The sequence below is a fragment of the Etheostoma spectabile genome, chromosome 10 (assembly GCF_008692095.1).
Source record: "Etheostoma spectabile isolate EspeVRDwgs_2016 chromosome 10, UIUC_Espe_1.0, whole genome shotgun sequence".
In the NCBI taxonomy this organism is placed as follows: domain Eukaryota; kingdom Metazoa; phylum Chordata; class Actinopteri; order Perciformes; family Percidae; genus Etheostoma; species Etheostoma spectabile.
The window spans coordinates 8,566,093-8,580,427 of NC_045742.1; the positions used below are offsets into that span (position 1 = coordinate 8,566,093).

Below are 14,335 nucleotides of genomic sequence, written 5' to 3' on the forward strand. Positions count from 1 at the left end.
TATCGGAATATTTACAAATGCGTACATCAATCAAGTCTCAGAGGACTAACTATGTGCCGTTTAATTGGTGTCTGTAAAGTTATACCGACCCGCTCTCTTATTTATCTTGAAGATTCAACTGACTGTCTGCCGTGCTGCTCCTTTAAATATGAAGCGTGTGCGGCGGTAGAGCGTGGAGTGTGAATTTACGACACTTCCCGGTACTGGCATTTGTCTTTACGGCAGCCCTTGGTCACACGTGTTGTCATCGCATGGAAGTCTTTCGGAGTAAATAGCTGCAGCAAACCGATCACATCTGTGAGTAATCCAGTTTAACTGTGTGTAGACAGGGTTGCAAACTTTTTAAAGTGTATATTCTTCAAGTGAACAAATAACGTGTTGATATGCGGAAGACGATGCGGCTGAATTGTGTATCGTTAGTTTAATAATCTGAATTGAGCTAACGTTAGCATGTTAGCTAGAACTTCCGAAGTGCTTCTGACTCCACGATGTTAGGTCGTTGAATGCATTGGATTTACTCCACAGCCCATGCTCCATTTAACCAGCCATGGATTCGCGTGTCTTTTATGTTGTCTTTGCTTTCTTCTGACTCATTGCCTCTCCTTTTGTGTCGTGTTTCTCACAGAGGACTTGAAGAAACATGTCTTTCAGAGGAGGAGGTGGACGAGGAGGGAGAGGAGGTGGAGGAGGCAGAGGAGGAGGTGGATTCGGAGGAGGAAGAGGAGGTGGATTTGGAGGAGGAAGAGGAGGTGGATTTGGACGTGGTGGGGGGAGAGGTGGTTTTAATAGACAACAAGACTACGGTCCTCCAGAGTATGTCGTCGGTAAGATGATGAAGCCAGTACTGCTGAGAAGAGAGCTTGTTGTGTCCGCGCATGTCCAAACTAGTTAAGCCCAGCTCCAGTATCCATCCGTCACATTAAAAACCAAGCATTCAGCCTTTAAATGCCAACACTTGTATGATGAGTTTTGACTAGAGCTGCACAATAAATCCCAATTTTGTCCAAATCACGATGTGAACTAGTGCAATATCCAAGTCGCAGGGGGGTGCAATATTTGTAAAAGGCAAAATAGGTGTCAACCCATTCTATAATAAAGTATTGTGGTGCTACAGAGACATAAACATTAGAATGATACAAAATGATCATTCCCTCCAATATCATGAATTGCAATATCAGTCAAAATAATCACAATTAGATATTTTCCTAATATCGTGCAGCCCTAGTTTTGACATTGCAGGAAAGTTAGCATAATTACTTTCTAATTCATAAATAACATATTTGTAAACATCGAAATTGGAATTACAACTAGAAAACTGAAATCTTTCTGAACACTGATGCTGTATATCAGTCCTTAGGCTGAATAATTTAGAAAGGCTAAAAGCTCACACAACAGACGCTGCAATCGTACAACCATCTTTGGTTTTCTGAATGCTCGAATGTTGTGGAACGAGTAGTTCTCTCTATTACCTCTACAACCTGTGAAATCCCAGTATTTGGATATCACCATCATGCTATCATAAGACACAAGCAGTGACGGGTATTTATACTTACAGGGTTTCAAGCCTGACTCAATGTTTTTTTTTGCCAACTCCCTTTTTTTTGATTCTTCAAAAACGTAATTGGCTGCTTTAATGTCTAAAGTAAGGAATGGCTTTAGAAAATGTGTTATTAAATGTTCTGAGTTGCAAACTTATCAAAATTATGTTTAAAGGGCTCATAAAGTCAACCAAAGGGAGGATAGTGGAACTGGGCATTTGTTGTAATGTCTAAAACACCCTTTACTCAGATAACTGGTTCATTGTGTTTCCGCTCTGCAGCACTGGGAGAGTTCGTGCATCCATGTGAAGATGACATCGTGTGCAAGTGTACGACAGAGGAAAACAAAGTTCCCTACTTCAATGCCCCCGTCTACTTGGAAAACAAGGAGCAGATCGGGAAAGTGGATGAGATATTTGGCCAGCTCCGGGACTTTGTATCCTTTCTATTTGGTCTCTGGACCTCTGAATCAACCCGTGTTGGGGAAAAAAGAAAAGTTCAACTCTGAGTTAAATATTGTTGCTGCTCAAAATCCTGTTAATTCCTTAACCTATCCCTGCAGTATTTTTCAGTAAAACTTTCAGAAAATATGAAGGCGTCTTCCTTTAAGAAACTGCAGAAGGTATACAAATTCATTTTAATGTAGTACATTTGCATACTTAAAAAATGTCAGTGCCTTTCTGTTTTACACTGTATGTGATTTGCAACGTCTCTTTTAGTTTTATATAGATCCAATGAAGCTTCTCCCGCTGCAGAGGTTCCTCCCCAGGCCGCCAGGAGAGAAGGGTCCGCCAAGAGGAGGCCGAGGGGGTCGAGGTGGAGGAAGAGGCGGTGGTCGTGGAGGTGAGAAATCCAAACTTCTAAAATTTCCTTTGGGATGAATAAAGTATTTATCTATCTATTTAAACTTTCTATCTAACTTAACTTTGTCTCATTTGAATAATTCCCGTCTCCTTTTATTGGTGAATGTGTAGCTCATTCTTGGGCAAAAAGAAAGCTCTTAGTCATTGGAGATTTTAAGTGTGGTTTATTTGTGCCGATTTAGAGCATGGCTTGTAAGAATGGTTTGATTAATTTAGCTGTTTTGTTTCAGGTGGTTTCCGAGGTGGGCGCGGTGGAGGATTTGGAGGTGGTCGGGGTGGAGGATTTGGAGGTGGACGAGGAGGAGGAGGAGGAGGCTTCAGAGGAAGAGGAGGTGGAGGAGGCCGTGGATTCAGAGGTTTGCCCTCTTTTCAATGTTGTACAAATTATACTTTAATACTTTTTCTATGTGTAAAGGTAACTGTTGTTCGTTCATTTGTAGGCGGGAGATGATCTGACAGTGGTGGTCTGGTGTGACGGTGTCGTCCTTGTCTTCTGCTACAAGCAGAAAGACAGCATTTCTCTGCCAATGCCTGTCCTGTTGGGCTTCGAATATGGACATTGCCTCTATTTGTAGAACTTGAATGGATTTTCCCTTCCTTTTTTTTGTACCAGTTTTGAATATGTGACGGATCTTCATTTTTATTTAAAAGGTTCCTAATTATGCTTGTATGCAACATAACAAGGACCTTTCAGCCTGTTAGGGAGCGATGTTGGGTCCTTGTGAACAAGCTTATCATTATCCTCTGCTGATTGGGTTCAAATGTTTGGCCATGACAGATGTGTGTACTTTGATCATGATTTCAAGAGATGGATTCACAAACCTCCATATTAATTTCCTCTGATATGGGGAAATGTTCGGGATATCTTTTATATGCTGTTAGTAAAAAAAAAAAACACATTTTAATTCCCATAATTTGTCATATTTTAAGCAGAATGTTGTCACATTTCTGTTTAAAGGCCTTGATTAAAAGGTGCTTTGTAACTGTGTCTTTATTTTTATTGCTCTTGTTGTAGATTTGAATGTTAAATTTTATCCTAAGGTAAAGATTAGGTGGAAACATACAGCAAGTGTAGCTAAAGAATATTTGTGCCCAGAAGTGAAACTTAAGATGTAAAAAGTAGTTGCATATTCATTGTTTTAATACATTTAATTAAAGGAGTAAATTTTAACAATAGATAAATACAATATGTTACATTGCAATCTACAGAATTTTGCTGATTTGACTTTTATTTACAAATCTATACCCTCTGTTTGATTTGTCAAACTATTTCCAAGGCCAAGAATTAGCTTTCATTACAAATGTTGGTTTATATGTGATGCAAGACATGAGGAAGATATGCGATAACATGAAAATAGCAGTAATATTACTTCTGCTAAAGTGTACTCAGTTCTGCATTTCTGCTGCTTTGTTTTTTGCTAAAATACAACAAACTGGACATTGAATTGAATACATAAGGCACCACAAAAAGTAAGTTTCTATAAGTGTTACTTGCTGATACTTTCTTTCAACTAATCGGAATATTAATATTTAAAAACATTATTCCAATCTGTTACAGACTTTTGCAATATCTATATTGTGCCAGTTTATGTTGTGATGACAATACAAAAAAACAATATATTGTGCAGCCCTAATAAACACATATATATATATATATATATATATATATACATACACTAAAAGGACACTGGAATTCTGTGCAATTTCATTACAGTGCAATACTTAATATTTAACCATTTAATCTAATTATGTACAATATTTATTTATTTACTAAATAGTAAATAAAATATTGTACATAATAAAATTAAATGGTTAAGTATTAATATTAATACTTAACCATTTAATTTTATTACAGTGCAATACTTATTTATTAGTATACTTAACCATTTAATCTCATTACTGTGCAATATTTAATACTCAGGACTTTTGACACACCAAATTATATTCTGCACATTGTGTATACAAACCCTTTATCTCTCAACCACTTTGTATATAATTGCTCTCAGGACTGTGCCTTACATCCCTCTCTCTCTTTTTTTTCTGCACTACTTACTTTTTATATTTTTATATTCTATATTCTTGTGTTGACTCTGTAAAGGGGTTGCTTGAATCTCGTTGCAAAGGTACTGCAATTGTGTATAATGACAATAAAGGCTAATATATATATTATATATATATATATATATATATATATATATATATATATATATATATATGTACTCAATACAATCATTCATAGAAATCATAGAGAAAAACTTAAATCCTGACTAAAATAACATTCTTCTCTACCGCGCCTGCGTCATGCTTATGCAGCGCGTTCTCATTTCTGATTGGTCCGGACGTTAACTCCTTTACGGCTGTGCACCCCCCCTCCCTCTCGTGCTGAAGGAACGAACATGGAGACAGCTGGCAAAGTAAGTACAATTCCCACGAAATGCGCAATGCACATTTTAAATGCAGTACTTTATTGTGTTTATGCCGTAAAGGTTGCGTCAATTACACATGTGGCATTAAAAACAAGGTTCTAGCGTGCACGCATTCACATAACTTACGTTGAATGAACAAATCACAGAACAGAACAACAGTACAGAACAATCTCTTCTATCACTTAACAGAGATCTTTGATCAGTCGGTCGCAACTAGCATGCTGCTGCAATACTTGTCCCCGGAGATATCTTTAATTCTGATTAGTTAATTAAGAAAGCGTGAAAACCAATGAACTGTAAGTAGCTACGTCTCACTTATTTTGGAGTAGGTAACTGACCAGTGGTACTGGCATTAAAGCACAACGCCACTACAACAGTAAACTACTGGAACTCTGGCTGGGCTTAGCATAAGCCTGGTTACAGTTCAAAGGCAAAGTACACTGTGCAACTAGCTCGCCCTGTCACACACACACACACACACACACACACACACACACACACACACACACACACCACACACACACACACACACACACACACACACACACACACACACCACACAAGCCCCAGTCAACCCATGGCTGCAGTTACTTAACTACCCGTAGCTTCACGTACTGTGCTTTGCCCTCAGGTCATTAAGTGCAAGGCAGCTGTTGCCTGGGAATCAGGGAAGCCTCTTTCCATTGAGGAGGTGGAGGTAGCACCACCCAAGGCCCATGAAGTTCGCATCAAGGTAAACCAAAGTCTACTGATCTTGCTTTTGCATTTTTTTTTTTTTTTAGGGAAATGACTACCTCAGACAATAGGGAATTAGGGTTAAATAATGTTAACATTAAGGCCTACCGTATGAGCTGTGTCTACCATGAACTTAAAATAACACTGTGCCTCTCAGATCTTTGCTACAGGGGTGTGTCATACAGATGCCTACACTCTGAGTGGCAGTGACCCAGAGGGACTTTTCCCTGTCATCTTGGGCCACGAGGGTGCTGGAACTGTTGAGAGCGTTGGTGAGGGTGTCACCAAATTTAAGCCAGGTATTGAGCTGCCAGACATGATATTAAAAATGTGTTGTGACTATGTACATTTACCATGATTTCTAATTCTTTCCAATTCTCTTTTGCTGAGGTGATACTGTCGTCCCGTTGTACGTGCCACAGTGTGGTGAATGCAAATTCTGCAAAAATCCCAAGACCAACCTTTGCCAGAAAATTAGGTAATGCTGCAAGACTCATGTATGCAATCTTGAGTTGAAATTCAAAAAATGTATTTCTTTTGTGGCAGAACTTAGAACCTCAATAGTTGGATTCACAGCCTCAGGTGTTCCACCCCAGGGCGACCAAATCAAAGCTCACTCATCATTAGTTTGAGCCTGCGCCTGCCCTGCATTAAAGTACAAAGCTGAGTTTCATCATACATGAAAGAAATCCCTTTTCCCTGTGCTTCCAACCTGCAGAGTAACCCAGGGCCGCGGCCTGCTCCCTGACAACACTTCACGCTTCACTTGCAAGGGAAAGCAAGTGTTTCACTTCATGGGGACCAGCACTTTCTCAGAGTATACTGTGGTGGCCGACATCTCTCTCGCCAAGGTGAACGCAAAGGCTCCACTGGATAAAGTGTGCCTTCTTGGTTGTGGCATTTCTACAGGTTACGGTGCTGCTCTCAACACTGCCAAGGTAGGTATCACGCCAGGCCGTGTTACACTATGGCTATCTCTTTCCAAGATTTTTTTTATTTTTTTCCCTATTCAGTCCCTCCAGGAATTCAACCTATTACCATGAATTTCGTGTCATTTACAATTTTGACCAATCTCTGCAAATTAGACCATATTGGACCAATTTCCCCTGATTTCAACCAATCCTGACAGTCCCACGTGCCAGCCTTTGCGTCAGCATGTGACTCTGAGAGCCAATGACCAAGCGGGAGTGAGAACGGGTCAACGTCACACGTACATCACCAAATTAATTTCCTTGTTTCTGATATTAAGACGAGATGTGTGTGACTTGAACATCTCACATTCACAAACAATGTACAGCGAAAGACTGTGCAAAACATTTCCTGCCAACCTGTTTACATTTTAACATCAATATAAGCTGTCACGTTTTTTTCACTCTGAAGTCGCTGAAAGCTGCTGTTTCAATCCTGTTGCACGCACACACAAACAAAACTGCAGGTGAGATGTACACAATGACGTAAATTGAGTTCAATAAGTCCAATAAGTCCTTTTATTAAACCGTATGAATGTGTCCCAGGCCGGGATAGGAAATTAACCAACAATGTAAAGGTAAACAGGCTACTGACAGACATGTTCAAATTTAATTGATTCAATAAAAAAATTTTTAAATCTACAAGCCATTTTCATATTATACCAACATTTGCAGCATCCTGAGACTTTCTGGTAAGGTTACTAGAAAAACTAAGCCCAGAGTAATTTAATTCTCCCCCAAACAAATTTCATTTTTATTTTTTACTTTCATTGCAACTTTCACTCTCTTGCAACTTCATTGCAACAAACATACAAAAACCTTTTACTAAAGCTCCTTCAAAATAAGGCAACAATCTCAAAAAAGGCCGAAATCCTCGAGGGACTGACTTTTTTTGTCGCGACTGTTAATATCACCCCAAAAAGGCAAAATTATTCAGTAATACTTCAAATTCTCACGCTGCTATTCTTCCTCATGCACACTCAGGTTGAGCCTGGTTCCACATGTGCTGTATTTGGCCTTGGTGCTGTTGGCTTGGCTGTTATTATGGGCTGCAAGGTTGCCGGGGCAACCAGGATCATTGGTGTGGACATCAACGCTGCAAAGTTTGAGAAAGCCAAGGAGTTTGGAGCCACTGAGTTTGTGAACCCTAAGGACCACAGCAAGCCCATCCAGGAGGTTCTGGTGGAGATGACTGACGGGGGTGTGGACTATTCATTTGAGTGCATCGGAAATGTGCAAATTATGGTGAGACAAATTGTGAAAAAAATTATGGAAAAAACAAACAAACATGCTGGACATCATCATATAGAAATGGCAATAAGCAACATATTTATCATTTTCATACATTAACTGTGTTTATTTGTCATCATCGGTTGGTTGGTAGATGTACATAGTAGAGCCAGTGCAGATAAACATAGTGTGTACGCAACACCGGGCACAAGCAGCATCAGTTGGCATTTCATAGAAAACAGGAAAATTACCATTTTATTATTTCAGAGAGCTGCTCTGGAGGCGTGCCATAAAGGATGGGGTGAAAGTGTCATCATCGGCGTAGCCGGAGCTGGACAGGAGATCTCGACCAGACCTTTCCAGCTGGTGACGGGCCGAGTGTGGAGGGGCACAGCCTTTGGAGGTGACAGACTCCGTTAGATAATTACTTGTTGTAATGGGCTTAATGTGGTCTGGCTGCAGTTCCAACTTTCTGTGAGTTCAAAGCCTTTTTGCATATTTTAACTATGGGTTTTTAGTATCAACTTGTTTAGGTTGAAGGTTTGTGACTTCAGCAGAGTTTAAAGTGGAGCTCAAACAGCTTTTTTTTCATCATAATTTCACATAATAATTGCTCTCAAAGAGAGCGCCTGTTAATTAGCCTTAGAATAGTCATAGAACACCTGTCAAAGACATGCCGTTTTTGAACATAAGTTAATCTGGTAATATACTGTAGTTTGTCATTTCTGGTGATTTCTTTGTTCTACCAAGTAAGGCTTGAACACAAACATATACTGTATAGTTGGGGAATAAGTGCCTTTTCCATAGCCTTTTGGTAAAAACATGAGTTCTATTCAGTTTAGTTTTGGCTAAAGTTGTTAACCTGGTTTCAATATTCACCCCCAGGGTGGAAGAGTGTGGAAAGTGTTCCTAAATTGGTGGAGGACTACATGAATAAGAAGCTGAAGGTGGATGAGTTTGTGACCCACACCCTGCCCTTTGAGCAGATAAATGAGGGATTTGACCTCATGCATGCTGGAAAGAGGTGAGAACAGTTAATTTATGCACAGTGGATAAGTATCTATTTTCTAAGATAAAGGCCCTTTCACTTTTTTGTTTTCTGCTGAGTCCTAACCTATTTTATTTTTCTCTCATTGCAGTATCCGCACAGTGCTGACCTTCTGAAGTACCTGAATCATTGAAATCCTTCACATTTGGCCTTTAAACAATCTCCTTTCATAGTTGCTGCACTTGTTTTGATGACATAACTTTCACCATAAGAACATTTTTATTAACAGCAAAATACATGTTTGAAACAAGTGTCATAAAAATATTTTGAAAATGTATGTGTTATCTGCTTTTCCTCTTAACATACTAACATTAAGGCATTTATTAAGAACAGTCAACAATGAGTCTCTTTCAGCCCTATTTAGTCATTCCTCCAAGGGTTCATAGCGTGAAAACAGCAATTAATCATATTACATAAGTGACAGTATACAGTACATTGATACTTAATCCTCATCAATGTAACACAATTTACCCTGACAACACTTGCCAGACACTGAATATTGTGGACTACATCATCCTGAAAGATCATTCTGTATGGCTGACACTTTCATTGATTATCTCATGTATTACATGGTTTGTACATACTTCTATAAACCACAAAAGAAAATTCAGGATGTTCACACGTAGTATATGCTTTGATTTAAAGTACATCTATTTCCCAAATTTCTACAAATATACTCACAATAGTTACACGTATCTGATATATTCGTATTACTTCAATGGTAATTGATTACAAATAATGTGGATAGAATTAGTTTGTAATCTACCGATGATGGATATAAATAAGTCAAGGAGTGCTGATCCAGTGTACGGTCTTTGTGTGTGCCACAGGGGCAACACTTTTGTCCATCTTTTTGCGCATGCGTTATAGAGTACCAGATGGCCCAATCATCTATTTAACACACGCCAAAACCTGAGGGTGATTTCCAGAAGATGGCGACCGCTCTGGTGGTGAGTGTACTGCAACACACTGATAGCGAAGTCGACTCCACAAGCTGTGCTTTTATCCACTGCAGAACAATCAATGTCAAAAGACAACGACGGGTTTGAGACAGTCTGACAGTCTTCTTTTTTTCTTTTTCTTCCAAACTTCCTGTTATTACCTTTGACAGGTAACGTTAACGTAAACCGAATTTGCAAGCCAAACCATTAAATTAGCAGCACTCTAGATAAACACTGATGTTAGTCGCTTTTTATCTAAGGGTTTTCGAAACGTTAAGGTTTGTAAGCACGTTTGTTTTAATCACAACTGCTGCTACATTGTCGTCAACGCAGGTGAATAACGCCTGGTTAAAACGCTTTGACCGAGTAGAAAACTTGGTCTGTAGCCTACTGTTAACGTTAGCCTGAGATGAGCTCTGATGTTTGCGTCAATGAAAAACGCACGCGACACTAATGACTAGGCTAACTGTGTAATGGTGATTTTGCTCAATTGTAGCAATAGGTTAGGGGTCAGGTAGGTCACTCGGACGGTGAAGTTGCAAGATATGCTTCCTTTTGTGAAGATGTCTTCCACTCTACAAGTGCAAGTCAAGTCACTTTCCCCCATTAACACCAGTATATTCACCACTAGAGCCAACGTATTAACACTAGTTGAGCAATAATTTTTTGAATTCATGGATTATTGACCTCATTTATATGAAATTTATCTCATCTGTGTTGGGGGAAAAAAAGCATTTATGAATGATTTGGAGACTGTTAAGATCAGAGAAAAGAATGTAGGCCTAATGGATAATCGGACATGTCAAAGTTTAGTCAGATGATGCCATAAAATGTAATAAAATGCCCCAAATTCAATGTAAGTAAAGATCTGATCCTTAATTTCACATGTGAAGAGCGTTTTATGGATCCATGCATGTTATTTTGGGGAGTTTGGTTGAAAGCCAAATATCTGATAAGAAACTTTAAGAATGGGTCACATTTGACAGGAGGGTTAATTTTGTTCAGGACATGGCTGCCGAAAACATCAGTACGAAAGCAGGCATGAGACCAGGTAAAATGGAGAAAAAAAAGATTAGTCTCATGGACAAGGGTAAACATTTTTCTTTTTCTAAATTAACTATTATTAAAAATTTACAACATTTTAATTTGGTCAGATACAGTGCAGAAATGCACAAAATCAAACTGGGACAAAGAGGAACAATCTCAAAAAAGAAAATGTGCATGACTGTCATAGGGTGCTGTGTCATGTTCTCCATTTCCCAAACGCTAACTTCTCCTTAACCGCTCATACTCCAGTCTACAATCCACCTTCCACACACCGTTAAAGTATCACAGCTACGACCATAACAATACATTAGAATTAAAAGTTAAATCTGACAACACTATACAAGTTGGATAATTACAAACAGCATAACAATCCCAGTAGCTGTCATCACAGTTTGCTCAGAGAAACGACTGTTTAAAGAACCCACAACAATTCTTTTTTTTTTTTTTTTTGGAAACCCCTTTGTTTTTGTTCATTAGGTGTCAACTTCGGTTCCTGCTCATCCTGAAAAGGAAAAATGTGAAACATTAATTCAAAAGGTTATGAGTCCTGAAGCCTACATCAAGCATCCTTTACAAAACAAGTAAGACCACATCTCTATTTTTTTTTCTTTTTTTCTTTTTTTTTTTCAGATCTAATCTCTCATCACATCTCAATATCAGGTACAGTAGTTTCATAGGACATTTGTGCATCTCTTTTAGTGAAACAAGTTGTTAATGAGCAACATGATTAATGAGGTAAACCATGCAGTTTGTCTGTACTAAATCATATTTGATTTGTAGATGGGCTCTTTGGTTTTTCAAGAATGACAAAAGTAAAACATGGCAAGCCAACCTTCGTCTGATCTCAAAATTTGACACTGTGGAAGACTTCTGGGCGTAAGTATATTTTTGTTTGGGTTATTGCTCTAAAAGCTGTAGTTTTAAACATCAGACCTAGTCATAATTTAAAAAGAAAAATTGCCAAACGTAAAAGGTGTTTCGTAACATCCTGAATTTGATAAGACAAATAATTCGGATTGCTTTTTTGTGGAGGGAGGAGAATTTAGTCTTAACCTTTTAACGTGCTTGTGTGTGTGCCAGTTTATATACTGTGGATCAGTATACATTTGATGGATTCTTAATTATTAGTTGTTGATAATGTGTGTAGTTACAATTCATATTACACCAGGTTTTCAGCCAGGCTGCCAAAAGGTTTTTTGTTGTATACGGTTTACCATAAAATGTCCTCTTCCTTTCCTAGTTTATACAATCACATTCAGCTATCAAGTAACTTGATGTCTGGCTGTGACTACTCATTGTTTAAGGTAAGCATGCTTTTTATATACCCACTCGTGAATTCTCTTAGCTTCCACTGTTAATAGATATTCATCCTAATTCAGGGGACTGGATTTAGCCAGTTTGTCCCAAGGGCTGTTGTATAAAACAAGAAACCATTTTTCTTTTGTGGTACTGTAATTTTGCTCCATTTAGAGAACTTACTCACTCACTCACTCTCTCTTATCACAAATTAACCAAGACCATAAAACATGAAGTCAAGTGGCCTGATGGGTAATTTATTCATATGGAGGGGGGGGGGGGGGGGGGTGTCAAATGGTGTATTCCTGTTACTAGCTGCAAGTCACTTCATTTCACTGCGCTTCACTTCATCTTCTCTGATGGCCAAAAAGAGCTTACGAAGAAAGTTAGTTTTGATTATCAGTCAAGACTAAAACTGAATCTCATCTGTCATAAATTGGATAGTTAGAAACATGATGGAAAGGTGGAGTTTTGTGCTGCAAAATTCATAGCTGTCAGATGCAGGTGACCAAATGCATATCTAACTAGACAAGATGTGTTTCTTGACAGTTTCCTTGCTAAGCAGATGAATCGTGTAATCACTTTCAGTTCTGTGTGGGTGTACGGGGGTGGGTGGCTGACTGTCAAACATCCATTCAGGGATAGTAGTATACAGCTGTTAAAACATAGCAATGTAACTACTACTTACTACTACTACTACTACTACTACTACTACTACTTGTAGCAACTACTTACTACAGCTTGTGTGTTAGCGCCATCCTGTGGTGTTGAGAGGATGAGCCAATTAGAATTGAGTATTCACACACAATAACATTTTAAACTTTTTTAAAGTTTTTTTTCCTCAAAACAGACAAAATTAATAATTTACTTAATTTTTACTTTCAGAAAAATATTTGTTTCTTCTCTGCAATGTAACATGACACGTACCGTATTTTACTATCTAATAGGAGCTGTGTAAGCCACTCTGTTATGTAGCGTTCTATCGGAAGCTACTTTTGTCTCCAGGTTAGGCTCTTAATAGATTGCTTATTTTCAATTTTTTTAATCTTTTATCACATCCATGTTGTTCCTGGATTGCAGCTATACACATGCTTGTCTGGCTCACCACTGAGAATGTGGTCAAACCAGAACTGCATATCAAGATGTCAAAGCTGACTACAAGTCTACACGAAGTGGATCAGCGTGTCCCTTCTATCAAGTGGAATAGCCTATTAATATGTAGTTACCATATGAATTGGTAATTCAATTTTAAGTTTTGTGAAGCCTTTTATAGGAACAACACTGAAACGTAGCTACTTTCTAATTTAGTGGTTTTGTTACATGTACTATTTGCTCCTATCCTGATCTAAAGGGAAACGGATAAAGCCTTTTAATTATGAAGAAGTTGGGATATTGTGTTGTGAGCTTTTAAATGTGGATACAGGATGGGATTGAGCCAATGTGGGAGGATGGACGGAATCGACGAGGTGGCCGCTGGCTGATAACTCTGTCCAAGCAGCAGCGTAGAGCAGACCTGGATCGGTTCTGGTTGGAGACGGTATGTTCACGCGTGTCGAGTCTCAGTTTCTTTTAACTATACCATTGTTTTATCTTTAGGCCTTTTTCAGGGTGGATATTTTGTCACATCACAGGAGGAAAATCAAATTTAGACAACATAATAAATGGCGGCTGAATTCCATTTGGCCGCTTTAGTACCAGGGTACTGCTTACTGGCTCAATGTCCTGGCTTACTGGGCCACTTGAATAGAATGGAGCCATTGTTGGTGTTATTAGTAACGCCTGTTTCTATCGTACCGAAAAGTCTGAATGTCTGCTTTGAAAAAGGACCCCATCAGATCCACAACAAGGCATTTATGATTGTTTGTTTTCCCTGCAGCTCTTGTGTCTTGTGGGTGAAGCTTTTGATGACCACAGTGACGATGTGTGCGGCGCCGTCATTAACGTCCGAGCCAAAGGAGATAAAATAGCAATATGGACCACAGACTACGAAAACAAAGAAGCCATCACACACATAGGGTGACCTAAATATGCCACACTTATTGATGACAAATGTTAAGATGTCAAAAAGAAAAGTAACATTTCTTTATACATGTAAACAGGCTGTTTGGTTCTTTTTTTTCTAGTCTTTTATTTCTTTATTTATTTTCAACTTTGCAAGTATTCCAAATAGTAAATGCTGTTACCATTTGACTCACTAGCATAGGGGTAGATGTCTGTTTGACTTAATGGGTGGACAGGACCCC

General features: G+C 38.7%; 4 protein-coding genes across 4 annotated transcripts in view; 3 read left to right on the forward strand and 1 right to left on the reverse strand.

The window, feature by feature from the left end:
- LOC116696519 (alcohol dehydrogenase class-3-like) overlaps positions 1-147 on the reverse strand; it is a 4,676-nt gene extending 4,529 nt beyond the window's left edge. The window contains 1 exon segment of the mRNA XM_032527572.1: positions 90-147. The gene's annotated coding sequence lies outside the window, so the exon portion shown is untranslated.
- A 28-nt stretch (positions 148-175) lies between these two features.
- Positions 176-3,384, forward strand: gar1 (GAR1 homolog, ribonucleoprotein). The gene is made up of 7 exons (XM_032527588.1): positions 176-297; positions 626-824; positions 1,820-1,974; positions 2,101-2,160; positions 2,258-2,381; positions 2,632-2,757; positions 2,842-3,384. The coding sequence occupies exons 2-7, from the start codon at positions 641-643 to the stop codon at positions 2,850-2,852; spliced, it is 660 nt and encodes a 219-aa protein (XP_032383479.1). The 5' UTR covers positions 176-297; positions 626-640; the 3' UTR covers positions 2,853-3,384.
- Positions 3,385-4,718: 1,334 nt separating this feature from the next.
- LOC116696518 (alcohol dehydrogenase class-3) lies at positions 4,719-9,083 on the forward strand. Its single transcript, XM_032527571.1, has 9 exons — positions 4,719-4,815; positions 5,459-5,560; positions 5,720-5,861; positions 5,953-6,040; positions 6,281-6,500; positions 7,515-7,775; positions 8,028-8,163; positions 8,646-8,784; positions 8,900-9,083. Exons 1-9 carry the CDS (start codon positions 4,798-4,800, stop codon positions 8,922-8,924), a joined length of 1,131 nt encoding a protein of 376 aa, XP_032383462.1. The 5' UTR covers positions 4,719-4,797; the 3' UTR covers positions 8,925-9,083.
- A 240-nt stretch (positions 9,084-9,323) lies between these two features.
- eif4ea (eukaryotic translation initiation factor 4ea) overlaps positions 9,324-14,335 on the forward strand; it is a gene marked incomplete at its 5' end in the record, with an annotated part of 6,542 nt that continues 1,530 nt past the window's right edge. Inside the window, 6 exon segments of the mRNA XM_032527589.1 lie at positions 9,324-9,758; positions 11,274-11,377; positions 11,577-11,672; positions 12,037-12,100; positions 13,516-13,629; positions 13,969-14,108. Of these exon segments, the coding sequence (XP_032383480.1) occupies positions 9,741-9,758; positions 11,274-11,377; positions 11,577-11,672; positions 12,037-12,100; positions 13,516-13,629; positions 13,969-14,108 (536 nt within the window).